We start from the raw sequence: 21,293 nt of genomic DNA on the forward strand, positions 1-21,293 counted from the left end.
CAGAAACTGCCCTTTAGTGGAACTGACAGCTTAAATGCCTTCAGGTCAAGATGTAATTCAGAAGATCATAAAAATCAAGACCTAAAGGTTAAATACAACGTCAAGATCCTTGTCTACAGTTCTGATAGAATCCTTCCTGCTGCCAATGAGAGCTTCTTCTACCAAGAAAGGAAAAAACTGAATGAAAAAAACCTCACTTATTTCCAACTTTGGTGGCATAATACATATGTTGGAGTCCCAGTGGTACACTCTTCCATCAACATGCCTGACAAACAAAAAGGTCAAGGGACCTACAGCTCCTGCTTCAACAAGGCAAAGATGAGGCCAAACTCAAGCTCATCTCATCTTCTACAATCCCGGCAGCAAGACAGATGAAGAGTCACAAAGTAACTTTCAGCAGTTCTAAGGCAAAAAAGAATTGATTGATTTCAGTAGATTGACCCCGATCCTGAAAATGATAGTAAATGCTTCTAATCTGCTGCTTGTGATCAATGGATCTGAAACAATTACTGTTATCAACATTCTCAGTATCGTGAGAGGTAAACTGGTGACAGGTGAGTAAGATTGCAAACTTGTCATTTTGGGGGTTAATGCATTAACAGAGTTGAGCACCTGCTGTGCATGTGGACATAGTACATGTGACTTTGTCAGTTGTACACACACACAGAAGGTTAGCAAGGAAGAAGAGAACAGAACAGGTCTATCTCTAAACCACAGTAATATATGCTCTGCAGGGCTCTCCAGCTGTTTGATTGGAAACCCCACCTGAACAAGACTGTTCTCATAAATCACACAGAGATAAATTCAGAGGATCACTCCACTAATGTGGCCTGAAAATAAGCATCTGAGAAATATTATTCTGTGTTGAATAGCACAGTCTGGGAAGGCAGAAAAACTGAACTCCCTGATCTCGCAATGCAGCATAAATGTTTAAATTAATCTGAAATGTTTAGTTTAATCTGATCTAGATAGGATACCACATTCCTGACCCTCCCCTTCCCTTCATCCTTGCATATGATGAACCATTCCAGGCAGTTAATCTGGCTAAAAAATAATCTTACTAGGAAAAACACTGCTCGGCTACCTCCTTCAGTCAACCCCTGACATAGCTCCTTGACTATTCATACTGCGGAGAGGAAAATAGGAATGCTAGCCCGTGGCAAAACAGGATCACTGCAACCTGCTGAGTTACATCAGCTTAAGTTGCTATGGAGCTACGCTCAGGGATGTGTACTCCGGAAAGAATTAGGTATACTTTTCTCTGGAACTGTAGAAAAAGCCTGCAGGCACTAAAGGGAATATTACCCCTGATATATAGAAGTTCAGTTTTATCTCAAGGCAATTCATACATGATGTTGATATTTGGCTATTAGCATTTTAGAAATAGACCCAGAATATTAGAAAAAGGGCCAGCAGAGATACTGGGGGCATGTTGGACATGTCGCTACAAGAAATCTACCATCAGCGAAGTGAACCAGGCAGGGAAACTAGAGAACACACATGAGGTGAGTTGTCTTTAAAATTAAACTCCCTCTGCATGATGAGGGAGGTGATCTTTCCCCTCTGCACAGCACTGATGAGGCCCATCTGGAGTACTGGGTCCAGTGCTGCACTCCCCAGTACAACAAAGATATGGACATGCTGGACCAAGTCCAACAAAGGGCCACAAAGATGATTAAGGGACTGAAGAATCTCTCATATGAGGAGAGGCTGCAAGAGCTGGGCTTGTTAAGCCCAAAAAAGAGAAGGCACAGGGGAATCTTATCAATGCATATAAATAACTGACAGGGGATGTAAAGACGATGGTGACAGACTTTTCTCAGTGCTGCCTGGTGACAGGACAAAAGGTAATGGGCACAAATTGAAATACAAGGAATGCCCCTTAAATATAAGGGATTTTTTTTTAATTTTATTTTTTTATTTTCACTATAAGGGTAATTGAACACTGGAGCAGGTTGCCTAGAAAGGTTGTGGAGTCTCCATCCTTGAGATATTCAAAACCCAACTGGACACAGCCCTGAGCAACCTGCTCTAGCTGACTGCTTTGTGCAAGAGTGTTGGACTACATGATCTCCAGAGGTCCCTTCCAACCTCAAACTTTGTAATTCTAACATTAATGCTTAGCAACATAACTTATTTAGGAATAATCAGAAGAATTAGGAGGAGCAACTATTATTTCCTCTCCCTTCCACGTTAAACTTCTTGGGGGAAAGAAAAACAAAAAACAAAACCAAACCCAGAGCATTCCTAAATACGTACAGATTAAAATTAACAACGAGCCTGAGAACTGCTGATGCATCCTTGATTACACACTAGAGCTTATCAGGCCTAAAGATGAACAGCCTGAAGCTCTTTCAGGTCCTGGAAGCCTTGAAAAGGGAGATACCCTACCGAGTTCTACCCAGTGTTGTAATCTAATAAGCAGGTCAGGTCCAGAACTGAATCTGACAACAGACTATGGACCTATCAGCTGCACCGACAACCTTTGTAGCTTTTTGTAAAGAGATTTAGGCTAATAAACAGACCTCAATTAATATTGAAAAGGTATTATCTGAAATTAAGTAAGCTCCCCAAGCCCACTCAAAGTTTTCAGCACTTGGAATTGATGCCTGGCAGGCAATACTAGTAATTCAATGGAAAGAACTGCTGAGAAGATTCGACAGAATCAATATGAGTCTGTATTTGTGTTTAGATCTTTCACATTTATCAGAAAGCAATGGATGGACTAACAGAATGCAAAGTCAACTCCTAGCTAGGGGAGCTGCTACTTTCAGTCAATCCTTCTAGCCATAAAGCTAAGGATTTGGGATTAAGGATTTAAACCACCAACGATCATACACCAGAGCAAAGAGTGGAGTAAGGCACTCTCTATATCTACCTAGAGAGAGACAGGCATATGAGAAAGAAAATGTGACAAAACATCAAGAGACCAGAAATCATGAGGAGAGGGGGAAGAGCTTGGGCAGAAAAGTAAATGTACAAAGCGTGACCAAACTTACATATTCTTATGGAGCAAAGGGAATGTGTTTTGATATGCCAGGAGAAAGATTCAGTCCTAAGTCTGACTAATGTCACTTTTTTTGCCCAAAAGCTAAGGAAAAGTTTCATACTGAAGGCTGTGTTTTACCCAAGGATTCAAGGTACAAATTTTCTCTAGAAAAAAAATATTATGTGTAGTAATTAACATGTATTATATTAAAAGTCTCAGAAGATGTGGAAAAAATAACCAAGAAGTTGCTTCTGAGGTCTACATAGCAGTTTCTTTTTACATATATAATTCCCAATTATTTACTGTGCCTATATGAATATGAAATATTAAAACTGATGCAGTGGATTCAAATAAAGCAGAAGAAAATTATTAATACAGAATCAAATACAGCTAAGGCATTTTAAGTAATGTGACAAAGAATGCATACAGGTACAGTTTTTCAAGAGGACAAAAAATGACCTAAAATGAAATATACCAAGGACATAAAACCAAATACAAAAATCAGTCAACAGTCTTACCTGCCTTGCCTCTTTCCACCCATGTTTTTTTCTCTCCTTACTTTCATACCTCTCACATTGCCTTAGTACCTCCCAATTTTAGTCAAAATTAAAACATCTTAAAATACAATGTGTAAGTAACAGGAAAAAAAAATAAATCTTAGTATCTGTTATCCAAAACCTGGTCTATCAAACATTTCACCTAATTTATTCCCTACCACCATTTTTAAAACCCCGTATGCCCATAATGCTACAATCATGCAGCAACTTCAGAGCTCATTTTATGACAGATGTTCATATATTCCACAAAAGGGAATAGATGTATTTTAAACCAGCAAGAAGGAGTTAGAACTTCGGAGCCAATCTCAAGTTGTCTTGTCACCTAACCAGAAAAAAAGCTTGGATACTACTATCATGATGCACACTAAAAACTACAATACAGTAATTCTTCACTGAGAGAAATATAGGTAGTCAAATAAAATAATTCTCATTTTACTGTAAAGTTGGGTTCTTCTTATGCTACTTTTAAAACAGACCATGGTAGCAATCTTCTAAATGGAATCATTTAGAAGGGAAATTATTTTGCTAAATTTATCTGTCTCCAATAAAAGAAAAACTGCTATAAAGAAGAGAATTATTCCAGGCAATGGCTTTAAGTATCGAGGGACATGCACTGGAAGCAAAGCACTTGGTTCTTATTACCTCAGGATACAAGAACATGAGTGATGACTTCAACATATGGTTTTATATTTAAGTCAGAAATGGGAATAAAGGTGTTTCCAAATGAAACAAATATCAGCCGTTTATAGCTTGGAGTCAGAGCTGATTTGTCTTGTATTGCTACCTACTGTACTGTAAAAAAAGGCTTAATGCAAACCCATTAAAAGTAACCGAAGCCCACACACAAAATCACAGTAAGATAAAAGTTTGCTTACCTCTTCTTTTCTGATGTGTTTTATACTCATAAAACACTGAAGCAACAAGTCCTTGACTTCATTACTCTCCTCTGAATCATAATCAAAACAAAGTAATGTCTGATGTAGATTCCATAGACGAATTACATCTGCACCCTAACAGGAAAAAAAAGCCCATATCATAGTAAAGTAGGTATAGCTTTGATGTGAAGAAACATTTAAAGGATTTTAAATAATGAATTTGAAATGCATTGTAACAGATAAAAGATTTTCAGATTGTAAAATTATGAACATTAATTGATTTTCACCACATCATTGGGAAAAGTTATAAAAATATGTGTAAGTGCATAAATACTGACTTCCAACAAATGAAGACATGCTTAAGTACAGAAAGAAAGCTGCTATTTCATGCTAAATAGATGAAAACTGTATTATTCCACTTTTGAAACTTTACACAATGAAAGCAGTTATCACAGAAAAATAAAAGACAGACATAAGTAAAGAAAGTATTTCTTGGGTTAGTGCAAAGAAATTATGACACAATACTGCAACTAATACACATTTAAAAAAAAGAATTTCAGTCCATTAATTGAGAAATAAGACAAATTATTTGTAGAGAGGTACAGAGTAACAGAAAATGAAGCTTCCTACATAAGAAGTCTCTATGAGTAGCTGAGCATAGTACTTAAAACCTGAATTCACTGAGTTAATTGCTATTTAAACCTTAGTCACTGGGCTTTATGAGTGAAGAATTAAAAAAAAACAGTAAAAAAAAAAAAAAATGTAAAAAACCCAGTTTGCTTGGAAGTTGACGTAGTTTGTTATAAAGAAAGCAGCATTTAATATGTTGCTTATGCAAGCAACACCAAAAAGACACTTGGTAACCAACATGTATCCTAGGTCGCACTACTGGAAAAGCACTACTACATGGAAAACAAGTTAATTTGAAATAAAAGCCATTTTGGAGGGATAATATTTCTTGGAATATTCAGTAATAACCTAAAAGTCAATATAGCTTCAGTGTACCGTAGCAGCTTTATTCAGGCTTTTTCTTAACAGAATGATAAATAAAGTCTTCCCCAGCTGCTCCTTCCCTTCCAGTCCTTTCTCCCACCACATTTCACATACACGTTGGATAGCACCCTGTAGGATTTTTTCAGGTTCAGGTAATGCAGGAAGAATACCTACAACAGTAATAAAATAATTATTTACTCCAATAAAGCAAGTTATTCCTGTAAAACATTAGTCTGTTAGTACACTAACTATACCTCACAATGTTGACCAGTTCTTGCCACATTTATATCTCTTAATGGTTTATTCTCATTGTGGGTATTTAGGCAGCTTTATTAACTCTTAAGGTTTTGGCCAAGTTTTTGGATCAGTAATAACGAACCACAGTTAGCTATGATCTTACATTTTGCCTCAAAAATACTATAAGCTACAAAATAAGGAAAGTAATCTATCATTGGATGAACAGTTGAGAGAAAGAAAACTACTTCAGTTCCAACTTTTAGATTCTGTAACTGATTTTTAAGTAAATGCCCCCTTAATTTTGTCATATAAATAAGAACTAACATCAGTAACAACTTTTCTCCTGTAAATTCTGTTCCATAGGCCAGTCAGGTCAAACAAAAAGCCTAGTATACTCATCTGCTAAAAGAACAGTATTATAACGCTGTATTCTGTAACAGACAAGTACGCACCATTTAATATAAAAACACACTCTAGAAGAGCTTTGTAGTTTACAGTTTCATCCACTGCAGGTATGGAAGCAGTCACTACCGCTGCCACTCCTTGGATCACAGCTACAGTTTGTTTCTGAAAGAAAGCAAGGTTGAGGAAACAATTCTGCAGTTTACTTTATGCTCAGAAGATATTATGACAAGCAATAAACCTTAGCAACAGAGAGCAAAGCTGAATTGTTATTATGCTTCCATTTTGAACAAAGAGCATACTGGCACCCAAAACCTATCAAATACGAAGAGGCAAAAGGATAGATTTAAAAGTACATCCACTTCAAAAAATCTGAAAAGGGCTTTCAGCTCCAGCTAGTGGATAACTGTGACTGTACATGTGTATCCATTCCTCCACTAAAAACTTCACCTACAACAAAATCACTCAAACACACATGCATTTCAGAGCTAAGACTATCCTAACTAGCAGGGTCTTCTGCAACTCAAAAAATGTGAAGATCTGGTGACTTTAGATCCAGGTACATGGATCTACAGGCCTCTGTACATATGAAGGATTTTCTACAAGCCTCTAGGTCTCCCTAATGAATTCCCCACTACATTTCTCTTTTTCTTCCAAAATTAAATAACCTTTTTCCCCAATATTCTTAAGACTACGTGGACTGCAGTGCAAAAGGCAGTTAAGAGGGTCCGAGTCAGAGAAATTCTGTATAAGCTAGATTTGTCAATCTAGATGTCATAATCTTCATTCAATAAAATGCCATAATAAAACAGGTAGTGAATTGCTTAGAGGATACGCATGATACTTAAGGACCATTTGAGAGATCAACATTTGTTTACTGAAATAAGACATATAAAGAGCCCACTCAACTCCATTGAAAAAACTAAGTCCCCTCTTTGATAATTACAATCATCAGCAGATCTCATCTTTTGTAGTATGCAACAACCATAAACTCAGCTTAACTCGAGCATGATAGTTAAGAAGTCAGTTAAGAATGGGGCAGGGAGATGATGTTTGGAACCGGCCTTGTTTGATAATCCTTGCATGTTTTCAGATGCTATGAAAATATTCTATTTCCCAGAAAATATGAAATACTCATCATATTTTTATTTTACAAGATTTTTACCATTTCTGGAACTTTCTCAGCTTCCATGTTATCATTACTTTCCTCATCTTCAACCGTCTGCCATGTTTCCACAGGGTTCTCCATCAAAGTCTCCGTCAACAGCTGTATCAGTCTCTCCCATAGTACTTCTTTTTGCTTTCTTGGCAATTCTTGAAGTAGTTCATTCAAGTCAAAAGGGTCAAATGTATTTTTCTGTGAATGGTCAGAAGATACCACACATTTCCACATCAGTGAAGTGACTTATATTTCATCATCATATTTCCTAAAATTAACGCTTTTTTTTTACACTAAGGATTAATTTCCATTCCTCTGCAGTTAAAGAGATAAAATACCTTCTAGAAGTCATATTTCTTTAAAAAATAGCATGATAAATTCCTGCTGCTTAACTCCTTATTGTGAAACAAGAGTAATTCTTTTAAGACTAAAGTCTTTAGCCCTTGACAGCAACACTACTGAACGTAAATCACAACCCCGTAACATCAACTTGTCTCTCATGTGTTCTAAATACTTCAGTCCCAATGAAGACAATTCCATACCCTTAGCTAAGAAGCTCACAACTTCACAGAATTAAAGTCCCTGATCATATCTTTGCTATCTTAAATATAGACTGATGATGGCTCTTGCAAAAATCCTTACACAAGGACTAGAAATTTAACAGTACAGCCATAGGGACAGCACTAAAGGGTTTGGAGTACAATCTGCATAGAACAGTGCTCCATATGCTGCACTATTTTAAAGCCCCCCCAATGAAACCTAACTCCTGAGCACATTAAACCTATACTTCCCTCTTCAGCTCTGCTGAATGGGAAGCCACTAGTAGTGTCTATAGAAGATTTCACTAAGAGACCGATCTGAACTATTTCCTCAGAAGAACCTTGTGAGAGGAATTTATCTGAGACGCAAAAAGCCTGCTAGCATTGAAGAAGAGTTGGCAACCTGCTAGGCAAGGGTATATGCAGAGAAAACATGAAAAGAAAAAACAGACACAGCCAAGAGGAAGTACAGATAATTTCTGAGATGTAATTTGCAATACTGAAGCAACGGTCTACCAGATCAAAGACACTTCAGAGGAAAGAGAGAGAATGTCCATGATCTTGAAATAAAAATATTTTCAGTTTGCAAATACACGGAAAAAACAGGAATAAAAAAAATAGTCAAAGGGAAAAAGAAAAATAGAAAATAATGAAAGAAGCAGCAGTAAGTATTAGAATGTTCCCAGAAGGGTAGGAGAAGAAAGATCCTGTTACATATTTATAACAGAATTTCTATCCTATTCTATGGCTGGAAACAAATACAATAAACCAAAGGCCTCACAGGGAGTTCTGCAGCCCTTTACTTCAAGCTAGCACAAAAGACAGGATATTAAGATTGTACTGTTTTGAAGAAAAAGAATGAATTCATAATAAGACTAAAGCTTTCTGATCTTTCTTTGGGATGATACTAGATCGAATTATTCCAAAACCTATGAGAGAAAAGGATGTCATTGAGCGATAGTCATATCTGTGAATCCTATTTTCCTGTCTAAGAAATTATATATTTTCTTAAATTAGAACAGGATTTAGTGGAAAAAGTTAATAGTATCTGATAAAGACCTCAATGAACAGCACCACAATATGGTAATGTTTTAAAAAGATTACAAAGAAAGAAAAGTGAAAAGCCCAAGGCAAACCTTGAAGGAAGACTGGCAAACCCCTGCAATTTTAGAAGATGTGAACAAAACAAAACATAGAGACGAGGGAAAAGGAAAACTAAAGGGGGGTGGAGGGTATAGAAATGTGAGACATTGAAAGAAGTAATGATGCTAAGAACAGAACTTTAAAAAAAAGTTAAAAAGCCAAATTCTGACGATAGAGCACAAAATAGGTAGAAAAAGCAGGGCATAACTACAGTAAGAGAACTAAGGAAAGCAGTAAGGCTCTAACCACACTTTCCTATTCTTTCTACAGTTATATATCCACTTCTAAAGGACACAATGCACTACCACAGCCTCCTCCAGATACGCAATCAAGAATTATTCAAGGGAGATCCTAATATGAGTATCCTCATCCTAAGATAAGGTGTGGTCAAACACCCTCCATCACTGAAGGTTTCAAGAAGAAATGTATAAAATAACTCAGGTCTCTAAGACAACCAAAAAGTAATCTGGGTATTGTGTTCCCTTATGCTATGAAGGCATGAAGACAGTTATAATCGATATGCTCATTATAGCTGGTGACGTACAATTTCCAGAGATACTGGCAACAATTGAAAACTGTTGCAAGACAACTATTGTGAATTGGATGAAAAATAAAATGATGAAAAAACAATTTTTAACCTGAATAGACCAAGATATGTTAAGAAAGATTACTAGGTGAAGATGGCAGAAACTACACAACCAAATTTATTGAAAAGGAAATGCTGCAAGTACCATGTGTTATCCTAAAAGGAGTAGCTTCACGTTAAAGTGTTCAGATTTGGGGAAAAACGGGAAGGAGACACCAAGCAAAGGCAATCTGGTAATAAAGTTGCCATCTAAAATTACATACAGGTGTGCAAATGAAAAACCTAGCAAATTTCCTGGAAAAAGAGACTGAATGATGTTTGGGACATAAACATTTCTATAGCTTATTACATTGAACGTGATCTCTATTACAGAAATCATAGGTTTAATACATCTGCTACATTAGTAAATTAGTTGGTGCCTCTGTGGACATAGAGGTCAACTGATCCACTTTATTCTGACACAGATAATATTAAGAAAATACTGATTAAGCTTAAGAAACTAACCTGACAATACCTTTTATTAAGGCAAGCAAAAGATGTTTAAGAGAAATCATGTATATCTTAGTACCAGACAGATCGAAGCCTAGCAGAAAACACCATAATGCAAATTATTATTTCTGATTACTACGCATTATCATATACACAACATGAGAATGAACTTTTAATTAGTAGATTTCAGTGGATTTGTTTTGTTGTTCCTCCTGCTCCTCTCCACACTGCATTTAGAGACAGCAATTTATCCCATCTCTAAAATACTCAGTGATAAAAAGAACTATCAAGTACAATTACTCACAGCCTAATTTTTAGTATAACCATAGTACAAATCATTTATTTAAAAAAATTAAATGTATATGCAACAACCAAGTGTTAAAATATTAATTGGTTTATAAATAGCAACATTTAAGATTCTATGACTTTTTCAGCTATGTACCCTTAAGTGCCATTTAAACTTATTTTCTGCTGCAATTATTCTAGCACATCTGCAGGTACCAGGGAAAGTTTCTGTCTCTATGTCACGAAATTTCTGCACTAATAACAGACTTATGATTTTATTAGTCATACACATGTGTCATGGCTTACTTACAGGATTCTGAGTATAACTCAAGAAGTCTTCAATAGACTCTTTGGACACCGCTTGTAAAAATGCTTCGCGTTTCATTGTGGTCTTATTTTTTTTTGCTTTATAAAAGAAACGGAACAAAATATTAGAAAAAGTATCTCAAAATAAGATAATTTTTGGTCTCAGTGAAGAATGTATGAACTTACATTCTTCATCCATGTAGTTATAAATCAAAGATGTTTCTCCCTCCAAAATACTTCAGCATCTAGATTCGTAACAGCACAAGGCTGCAGTATTCGCACGCTTTCTTTTTAGTTCTTTTTTTACTAGTCAAGTCTTAAAACTTCTTAATGGATACTTTTATTTTTAAAAAGAACAGTGTATCCTGCACATAGCCCCATTTAGCTAGCCATCATTCCCGACAGCAGCATTTACGTATATGAAACGTACTGATGGGCAGCGAAACATTCTCTCCTTTTCTCTCTTGTCAGGTGAAGACGATGTGAAACGGGCACAGCCGCTTGCTGACACCGAGAGCTCAATTGACGCACCTCGGCATTCCTTCCATCCTCGGCCATTCCTGACGCCCTCATCCCACCCCTACCAGGCGGGGCACTGCCTTACACCGCCTCTACCGGCTGCGAAGCCGTACCCCGGAACGAAGCGGGCGCCGATGCGGGGCCCTGACGCGGATGAGCCGGGGCGGGGCGGGCTACCGCCAGCCCCTCGCCGGGGCCCCACGGGCCGCCGTACGCCCCCGGTGGAAGAGGCAGCGGGAAGACAGACGGGCCGCTTACCTACCTCAGACCCACGGGTTACGTTTCCGACCGCACGGGGCTGCCTGCGCAGCAGGGAAACCAAACCGGCGACGGCCCGGCCTGACGCGCAGGAGAAGAGCCCGCGCCTCTGGGTACCGCTGCCGCCCGCCGCCGCACGGCCCGAAGAGGGCCAACTCCGGCTGCGGCTCAGAGCCGACACAGCGCGCCTCCTCAGCCCGCTCCCACCACCCGCCCTCCCTCCCGCTCGCACGCAGCGCTGAGGCCGGGCCGGGCCGGGCACTGTTGCTGCCGCCGCCGCTTTCGAATTCTCCCGCGGCGGCCGTTGAGAGCGGGCGGGCAGGCGCGCGCCGCGGAGCTCACGTCTCGCGAGATCTCACCTCCCATCCCTGTCCGCTCCCCTCCCCCCCCCCCTCCCCGCGGCCGGCGTGAGGCGGCGGCCGTTGGGCGGCGCGGCCTGACAGAGGGCGGGTGTAGCACTGCGGCACCCTCGCCACGGGAATGGGGTTAAAAATCCGCCTTTTTGGGGTGTTTGTCCAGGGGGAAGAGTTTATTTTCAGTCCGGTGCTGCCTGCGTGTCCCCAACCGCGCCCCCCCGGCCACCTTTTACGGAGGAGGGGGCTGACGGGCAGGCGGGGGGATGGAGGAGTGGCGGGGGCGGTGCGTCCCTCCGGAGTGGACATGCCCGGTACCCGGCGGGGCCGGAGGGCCGCGGCCCGGCAGCTCGGCGCGGGCGGTGCTGTACGCTCTCTTCAACGCCGCTACACCGAAATAGTGCTCTTCTGCTCTCAGTCCGTAACAAGGGCGGCCTCGCTTACGCGTCTGTGCCGGGGGAGCGCCCAGTTACCCAGAGGTGGCTGATGGGGAGGAAATCTACATACCGGCTTGCTGTTACCTTGCTGTAGCTAGCTCTTAACAAGTCTCAAAGCCTTCGCACAGGGATAAGATATGTTTAGCTAAATTCACATAGAGGCTTAAGAAACGCTATGCCTTTGTCATGGTTTCAGCTGGGAGGGAGATAACTTTTTCTGGTAGCAGCTGGTGTAGTGCTATGCTTTGGATTTGGGATGAGAAACAGTGTCGGTAGCGCACTGGTGGTTTTGGTTGTTGCTGAGGTCTCCAGGCCTTTTCTGCTCCTCACCCGACCCCGCCAGCGGGGAGGCCGGGGGGGCACAAGGGGTTGGGAGGGGACGAAGCGGGGACAGCTGACCCCAGCTGGCCAAAGGGATACCCCATACCGTGTGACGCCGTGCTCGGCGATAAAAGCTGGGGGAAGGAGGAAGAGGGGACATTCAGAGTGATGGCGTTTGTCTTCGCAAGTCACCGTTATGCGTGATGGAGCCCTGCTTTCTTGGAGATGGCTGAGCACCTGCCTGCCCATGGAAGTAGTGAATGAATTCCTTGTTTTACTTTGCTTGTGTGCACAGCTTTTGCTCTACTTATTAAACTCTCTTTATCTTAACCCACGAGTTTTTTCTTACTTTTACTCTTCTGATTCTCTTCCCCCATCCAAACTGGGGCAGGGAGCAAGCAAGGGGCTGCATGGTCCTAGTTGCTGGTTGGAGTTAAACCACAACAGCCTTCTTCCATGGATCTCTGGTAACGTGGAAGTACTGTTATTACAATAGCCATTTCTGCTAGGTCACAAGGCCTGTATTTGATTACTCTGGTGACTTTTTTCTCCAAGAATGTTTTTGTTGCTACTGTTGACAGCCACACATTTAATCTCAGTCATGGTGAACAGTACATGTGTTAGGTGCTCTTCATCCAAAATGATGAAGAGCTATACAGGCTACTCACCAGAATTTATAGGAGAATATGTAGGCCAGATAATATTTACACTTTGATAACTAAGTATTTTTTTAATATACCAGGAAATGCTTTCTGCTTGTTCTCAAACTTTATTTGCATTGTTCAGAAATAGTTGGACTCAGTTCCTTGAATTAAGCGTAATTAAGCTTTCAAATTCTGTAATACTCCCCATTACATTTGTTTGAGCTCTTCTGCAAAACAGAAATGGTCAATATGTCTTGTTAAGGGCTTAATTTACATCTTTCAATTTTGCATTTGCAGTAGCATAATATTTTTCGGGATGTGTTGTTCAGAAGGGGTAGGTGCTTGACTGAAATCATTTACTTTCAGTCTGTGATAGCAGTACAGCATATGCTGCTTTACTATGGATACAAACAGAAAACCTACAATAACTCCCATAAAGCTCTCACATCTGACTGGACTTTTCCAGATTGTAATTTTTAAAAGCATGATGCAATTCAGATTTTATTTAATATTACATGTAAAAATTCACTACTTTAGTAGTATTTATGTCTTCTGCTAATATTTTTTTAGCATAGAATCTTCGTTAATCATACTTCCTTCTCATTATCGGTTTGTATTCAAAATTGAAATTTGTCAGATTTTCTGCCATATATATTTGGCTTACAGACTTTTCCTGGTTTATTTTTTAAAGTTTTTGAGTAAACTATTTACCTGTTTTTTTGTACAGTTTGAAGACTATAGGATGAAAAATAGGTTTTTTATATGCTTGTCCCATATAAATAATGCTATTCTCTATTGCTTAAAAAAGTATATGTAACAGATGACTAATGTTACTGAAAACAAAAACTTTCAATTCCTGAATCATCAACCGAGTCCACGTGAAACTTTTGAAATAACTGGATTTAAAAACAAATACGTGCCACACAGAAAGTACTGTAGGCGCTGTAGAGAACAGGTTACATTACTTACAAGTTGTAACTGAGATGCTCACGTTCCCAAGGCAGGGGCAATGTGGCAGAAGGAATTAACAGCCAAAAAACTCATCTTCTTGAGCAATGTAAGTGTGCACCGGCAGTTCAGTGCAGCTTCTTGTCTCCACCTGAAGCCAAACACACACACTCGTACACACCATACACACCATACGCTGTATTTCCACTGTCTCCTCAGGAGTGTGAAAAAGGCCGTCCAGCACATTACCGACGCCCGCCTACCGGCAACCACGGAGAAAGGTCCCAGGAGAGACAAGTCCCTGGGCAATCCCTTGAAAGAGCATCTGTCCTCCAACCTGAATCTGCACACTGTGACGGCCGGGAGGCATTGGCTTCCAGAAGCAGAGTACCAAAAGAAGGGAGCATTTTGCTGCTCTACAGTGAAGAAGGATCAAAAATCCGGGTTGTTTCAGCTCCTATGGATTTGACTTTATTTCTTCAGCTAGGTATTCAGCTAAGTGCACGAAGCATGTGAAACAGTTTGCTTGAAATAAGTTGTATGAGCAATCATCATACCTGTTAAAAAGTAAAAGCAAATAAAGTATGAAAATGGACATTTACGCATTGTGTTAATGACTCTCCTTTCTGCATGTATTAAAAATCTTTGCCAATTTAGATCTGAACTGATGGATCTATTTATCGTGTCTTGTGTGGACTGAATATGTCATTAATACCTTGATTAGTCTTTTAATTAGATGCTACATTAGTCACCTGGTTACTGTTTATTTAGTCGGGCGCATATCCATTTAGCAAACGAACTAAAACATTTTTTAGCTTATGATTCGTGTTGCATAGCAACCACAGAATGATTTTTTCATAGTATTGAAACTGGAAGTTGACACAGATAACAACAGACTGAATAACACCAAATGATTCATTTTAAAGGACCACACAGAGAAAAGGGAGAGGCAGAACAGCATTTTGTAGGTTTTTTCAAGAATTGTGCATGAACCGCAAGGCAGTAATGAAGCTACAACTCTATTTGCAGTTTCTCTAATGTTCTCCCTTTCGAGAGTACGGAATTACATGCCTCTTTTTGACATATCTGTTCATCTGTTCAAAATAATCTATACCCTGTGATAATAATCTCATATTTATTATCATTTTTCTGTCAAGTCAAGTTAAGGCAAAAATGAAAAATGGGCCTTCCACACGCGGTTGCTGAGCAACAGCAAATAAAGGTTTGCTTTTGTGCTACCGCTTCATAAACTAGTCTTCATTCTTGTTGGTGGCCTGTGTAAGAGATCTCAATTACAAATGTCTCTCACAAGAACATTGTCATTTGGACTATAGCAAGTATTCGATTTGAACCCATATGATTCAACGTTATAAATACTTGTCAAAAATAAACAAGTAAATCCCTGAATGCCAGATGCTTTCTTGCCATTTTTTTTTCATATTTACAGTATTTTCTAGATAATAATTTCTGATTAGATTATTGTACACATTATCTCCTAACATGTTAGAATTGTTAATCCTATTTCTTTTCATTTTAATATGTAATAAAATTTGTTATAGTTAGTACAGTATCCATGAAACCTGCTCATCCTCTGAGGCAGGCTGTTAATAATTTACATGTATTCATTTCCCTTGATTATTTTTTTTTTGATCTTCACGTACTTTGATAAATAATCTGAACAGCATGGGAGGGAGATGAAGTTTCACACTATTCCGCTTCTCCAGCTCTCCCCTTGCCTGAAGGTACTCCTGCCAATCATGCCATCCTTCATTCAGAGGCAACTGACAGTTTCCAGTGGTGGTGTGATTAGACTGTGAAACGGCTTATTTCCCTTAAATTATTAATATTAACACAAGACAATTTTAGAGTTTAAGAGATTAAGTAGGAAAAGAAAAACATTAATTACAGAAGAAAAAAAAAAAAAAAGATCCTTGTTAACTCGAACAAAAATAAGGAAATTAACTGGGCAGAGGGACCGCAAACCTTTTTGGAAGCGCCGCTGGCCCGAGCAGCGGTGGATGCCGCAGAGGCACTGAGCTGCTGTGCCCCGGGAGCGTGCCGGCACTGCTGCCGGTCTCACAGGGCAGCCACACCAGGGTGGAATTACGGCGTGAAAACAGTGCAACTTTATTTATTTTGCTTTATTATTATGCTTCATTATAAAATGGTTATTTATTATTATTTGCTTTATTATTATGAGTTTACTGTTATCCCTCTTTCCTTATAGGCAGTGTTATAAATCACAGCAATTTTACTCTGCTATTAGTACCGCATAAACTGAAAGATTTCTGAAATGCTATAAAATGTGCACAAAAAGAAATTACAATAACAATATTTGGTATCTAAATCCATCCCACTGTAAATATATGGGGTATCACTTTGTGATAACTACAGCAAACATTTTCTGGTATAGAGTCATTAACTTCTTTCAGAATAGTACGCATCAATGAGTAAATGTATAATACTAGTTTGTCAGTTAATTTGTTTCAGATGTAAAATGTTCCAGTTACATCTGGCATGTCTACATTACTTTAACCTATTAAATTTAGCGTTCTGAATTATTAGAGATTTTAAGGTCTTAAGTGTTCTGTCTCTTTTCAGCTCTAATTCTATTTTAGTCTTTATGGATAAAGAGAAGAATTGTTTCTAATGTACAAAAATATTATTATTAATTTTAGAAGTGCTCTTAGAGGTTTCATTGTGATAGACGTGCATCATCTCGATATGGCACCATCTCTGTTCCATCTGTCTAGTATGACACATGAAAATACTGTATAAATATCAGAATGGACATAATTTGCTCATCCATATTGGGTTTTTTATATATATGTATGTATGTATGTATACGTATCTGTAAATGCATACACGCACATGACAAACTACTTTACATCGGCTGGAGAATATACCAGCGTTTTCTGGTCTCTCACATCAAGGTTGGCTTTGTCGAGGCTGAGACGCGGGTGTTTCCCATGCCCCTGATCCAGACCAGAAACCCAACCAAAGCCCGTCGTGCTTTTCTTACAGGCTGCATGTCCAGCTTCCGTCGCGCAGAACGAACAGACAGGGAATGGAGTGAGTGCGGTACTTGCTCCGGGCGATATCCGTCTCGGGGGATACGTCTGGAGTCGGGCACTTGAAAGTGCTCACACGTTCACTGGTTCAGACATCCCTGTCCGCTATTCCCGTCCTGTGCATCTGACTGTTTTAGTGTCACAAGACTTTGTGACAATGTGATTTGGCAAATATTTCCCGATCGTGTCCTTAAACGAAGGAAAATTGTTTTGTAAGATATTTTTTCTAGTAGAGTTTGATCTTTGCCCCCTTTGCCCCCGATGTTTATTGTACTGCTCCATGATGGTTCCCGCTGTTGTGAGATACCCCGAGTTTCCAATCTCAGGCTGGAAGCAACAGTAGAAAGAAAGACTTAAAGCATGATGATGTTTCAGATGCGCTGGTCAAGGCCCTTCTCCGTGTCTTAAACTGTAATTTCCCTTCTGCTTGCCTCTGATTAATTTCAAGTTTTTGCACTTAATGTTATTAAAGTTGTGTCACCTCCTCAAGGGAGTTCTATAGTCAACTCTAATTGTCTGGGCTAGGTATCTCAGGCACCAAACACCTATGCAAATTGCTGACAGAGGCAATTATGGTGAACTTAGAACCTTAATCTTCCAGAAGAAGTTTCATGTTTCCTCAAGTCATGGACCAGCAGTTTTATTTCCCAGTGCCTCATGACTAAATGCTTTTAGAAAGATATTTTGGCAAACTGAATCCAGGTATTATTAAGCCCCATTATGAAACTCAATTCTTTTCATATCAGCTGTGCCTCAGAGCAAAGGGGGAGAGCAGAGTGCAGCAGCGACCATGCCTGTTTGTCACTGCTTTTAAACTAGGATGACTTCAGGCTCCGCTCCCAGTGATGCGTAGAATCCCGACCACTTCATTATTGCACAAGAAGCGAACGCAGGCAGCAAAAAAGGCGTTTCAGAATAGGGTCTGCACTACCATCTAGTGGAATATAACGGTGTCTTCAGAAAACAAAAATTGTGCAGTAATGAGTATAAATCCCAAAACTTTAAAGTCTCATTGTGAATGAAAAGATAAGCAAAACTAAAGTGCTTTATAAAAACTGATAAAAATGAAACATTTTTTACATTTCCAATATTCTGAACTTGAAAAGGTGCATTTAATAAAAAGAAGACCTAGAACAGTCGCCATTTCCATTACCCTTCCTTTCATTTTCATCACCTGTACGTAGGACAGCTCTAGAGACAATCCCAAGGTCTTCATTTGGATGTCTTTGTCACAGTTCATTAAATTTATCCAGCTGGGCTCTGAGCTGAAAACTACAACAGAGCTCCCATTCAGTGGTTGTCATATTTGCTTTAGCTCAGAGAACGTTTTGTGATTCATGCAAAAACAAGTAAAAGGTCATTATCCATTCTAGGTTGAAAACGTTGCAACATGGTAACTGCAACTAAACTTCCAGACAGCAATGAGGAACTGTGCAAAATACGTCAGGGACTTCAGTCTATCGGTTGAAGCATTTCTCCCATGTTGAAGTCTGCATGGAACTGTCTTGCAGAATATTCTTTAGTAAATTATTAATCTCTGTGAAATGCTTGGTAAGCTCCAGTTGTCCGTCTCTGAGAGACTGCGGAATAACACATTAGCTTGCAAATCCAGACGAAGAATAAAAAAAAAACTTATTTGAAATTCCGTGCTGGAAACAACCACCATTAAACGTGTGCACCATTTTTAGGAGTCTCATCCCAGTTATCCAGTAAAATTAATGACCTTCATTAAGTACCCACAGACCATTATCACTTTGCTAGTGTTATCTATGTTGCGACTCCAGTTGTATTTTTAATGACTACACAATTTTTGCATCCCGACTCAAAGCTTACAACTTCCCGCTACGTGCCTCCTTAGGTTGCCCATCCGGAGTTGCCGTGTGCCCATCTCTAGAGCCTGGGGTCAGGCAGCACGATGCCCGGGGAGCCCTCCTGCACGGATCGCACAAGATTGCAGAAGAGCTCCAGCACATTTACTGGTCTTATTTTAGCATTAAATAAAAAGTACTTGAGTGTCATAGAAGAATTCAGGTTGGAAGGGACCTCCGCAGGTCACTGAGTTCAACCTTCAGCTGAAAGGAACTACTGTGCTTCGAAAATAAATAAATACAATTGATCGTCAGCCACACACCAGATCCGCGCTACGCACCTGACGGCTGACACCACAGGACAGGCGGGGGGGCTGGGACTTCACAGCTTTCTTCTGTACGTCATTTCTCGCCCTCGGGCCGAGGTGCTGCGCGCCCAGCTCTGAGGGCAGCTGGGCTATCCAGTCCTGGCAGGAATGGACCCCACTGTCCCCGAGCCAAGAACCGCCCCTACCGCAGCTCGGCTGTGAAAGGTGGGAATCTGGACTGGCTTTTTCTGTCCATGAACCCATTTCGGTATGGATCTTGCAGGGATGAATGGTCACTATTAGCCCTTAATTGCCTTGCAATAAAGTTTATGGCTACTGCGGACTCAAAGAAACAAGGTGGGAAGAGAGGCTGCCTTCCCTTCGGCAGCATCCGAGGGAAGAGCCATGCAGTAGCCTGCCCAAATTGGATTCCACCGCAGGTGACTGGCAGGCAGTATTCCCCGCAGAGGGCGAGAACAGAGAGCGGCACCCCTATCACACGAATACAGATTAGAGAGTTTTTCTCCCCTAGCTAACATCTAATCTGGCAGTTAAATTCACCGCATAACACTGAAAGAAATACAAGTGGATTTTTTACTTCAGCTGCTTTGCATTTTTCAAATAACGGATTTCAGAAGGTGGCTGAGAATATTGTTGAGAGCCTGACAGTTCGCCTTAGAAATCAGCAGGAGAGCGTACAGTGATCAAGTTAGGCACTTCGTTAAGATGTATGAAAACACCATTTGTGATTAAAAAATCAGACCCCTTCAGCAACCAGCTACAGCCCCAAATACATCTTGATTTTGGTTCTTTCTACCAAATATCAAAGGTACCGTGTAACATTCAGAGTTTGTTTTGGGGAGAACATAAATAAAAAAACTGATTTAAACATAAACCTCATAGGAAACTGATTTTGTATTCAGCTTTTAGCTGAGAAAATACCTAAAATAACCATATTGGGAACTGTATTGGCAAATACTGCTCTTAGGCGGAGGAGACCGGATGAACTAAATGATAGCCCAAACCAGTGTAAGCAGTACAGCAAATATTAAGAAAACATCCGGGCCTGGCTGAGCCCATCAAATTAATACCAAATCCATCTGGGGGAGCGTCTTGCACAATTATTTCTGCTCTCTAACAAGATCTCGTGACTACCCAGGCAGCATTCTTTTGCAGGCGCTGATCCAGTCGCCACCTGCCCTGCGGGACTGAAGGGAAGGTTTGATTTGGATCCAGGTGTGGGAAATGCAGACGCCTGAGCAGTACCGGCACCGCCAGGAAGCGCGCCATCCAGAAACACCCTGCCACGAGGGAGGCAGGAGGACGGGCACGCTTTGACGTGGCTTTAGCTGCCTTCCCATTGATTAGCAGAAGCCCTTTATTCTGCTAAAAAAGGAAGATCTCTCCCTTAGGAAAAAAAAAAAACAAAACCAAACAAAAACCCAAGTGAACATAATTTTGTAGTTTGTATCAATAACGATTATCCAGTGGGCTCCCTCCTAAACGCGATAGTGACTGGTGATGAACTTCTGCAGCTTTTATTTATGGCTGATGAAAACCGACTGACTATTAGGAATTCAGACAAGTTGCGGCTGTCTAAGGGAAGAGGTATCATAATTAATTACGGTATTGTCATAATAAAATGTCATAATTTTAATGTCAATTTTAATGTCATAAACATTAAAAATTAATGTTTCATGCAAACAGTGTAATTTCTATGGTTGTTTTTCTGTAATAGACAGAGGATGCAATATCCCTTTTCTTATGAATGCAGTACACAGTTGTATTTTCTGTATCTGCCTCAACCAGCAGGTGGAAGGACGGGAAAGATCGCCACACGTAGAAACCCGCTGGTTCTAAATCCAAGGCAATGGTTCTAGGTCCTTCTGAAAACATAATTCATGACAGTTGATGAGTAAGTGCTAGAATCGTGACAATTTGTCCAACTGATCACTTTAAGAGAAAAAATTTTAGCCGCTTGAGTTGAACAAAGGATATTCTAATTCTTATGTGTGAACCTCTTCCAGACCAACAAGCGAGGAATTCCCCAGTGAAGTATCCTGTAC

General features: G+C 40.1%; 1 protein-coding gene across 1 annotated transcript in view; it reads right to left on the reverse strand.

The window, feature by feature from the left end:
* Positions 1 to 10,639, reverse strand: part of NCAPG2 (non-SMC condensin II complex subunit G2) — a gene marked incomplete at both ends in the record, with an annotated part of 50,117 nt that extends 39,478 nt beyond the window's left edge. The window contains 5 exons of the mRNA XM_082479766.1: positions 4,422 to 4,556; positions 5,427 to 5,584; positions 6,104 to 6,218; positions 7,219 to 7,410; positions 10,565 to 10,639. Coding sequence (XP_082335892.1) covers positions 4,422 to 4,556; positions 5,427 to 5,584; positions 6,104 to 6,218; positions 7,219 to 7,410; positions 10,565 to 10,639 — 675 coding nt within the window. The remainder of the gene's footprint in view (positions 1 to 4,421; positions 4,557 to 5,426; positions 5,585 to 6,103; positions 6,219 to 7,218; positions 7,411 to 10,564) is intronic.
* Positions 10,640 to 21,293: the final 10,654 nt, after the last annotated feature.

Source organism: Vanellus vanellus, assembly GCF_965231255.1.
Source record: "Vanellus vanellus genome assembly, chromosome: 2".
NCBI lineage: Eukaryota > Metazoa > Chordata > Aves > Charadriiformes > Charadriidae > Vanellus > Vanellus vanellus.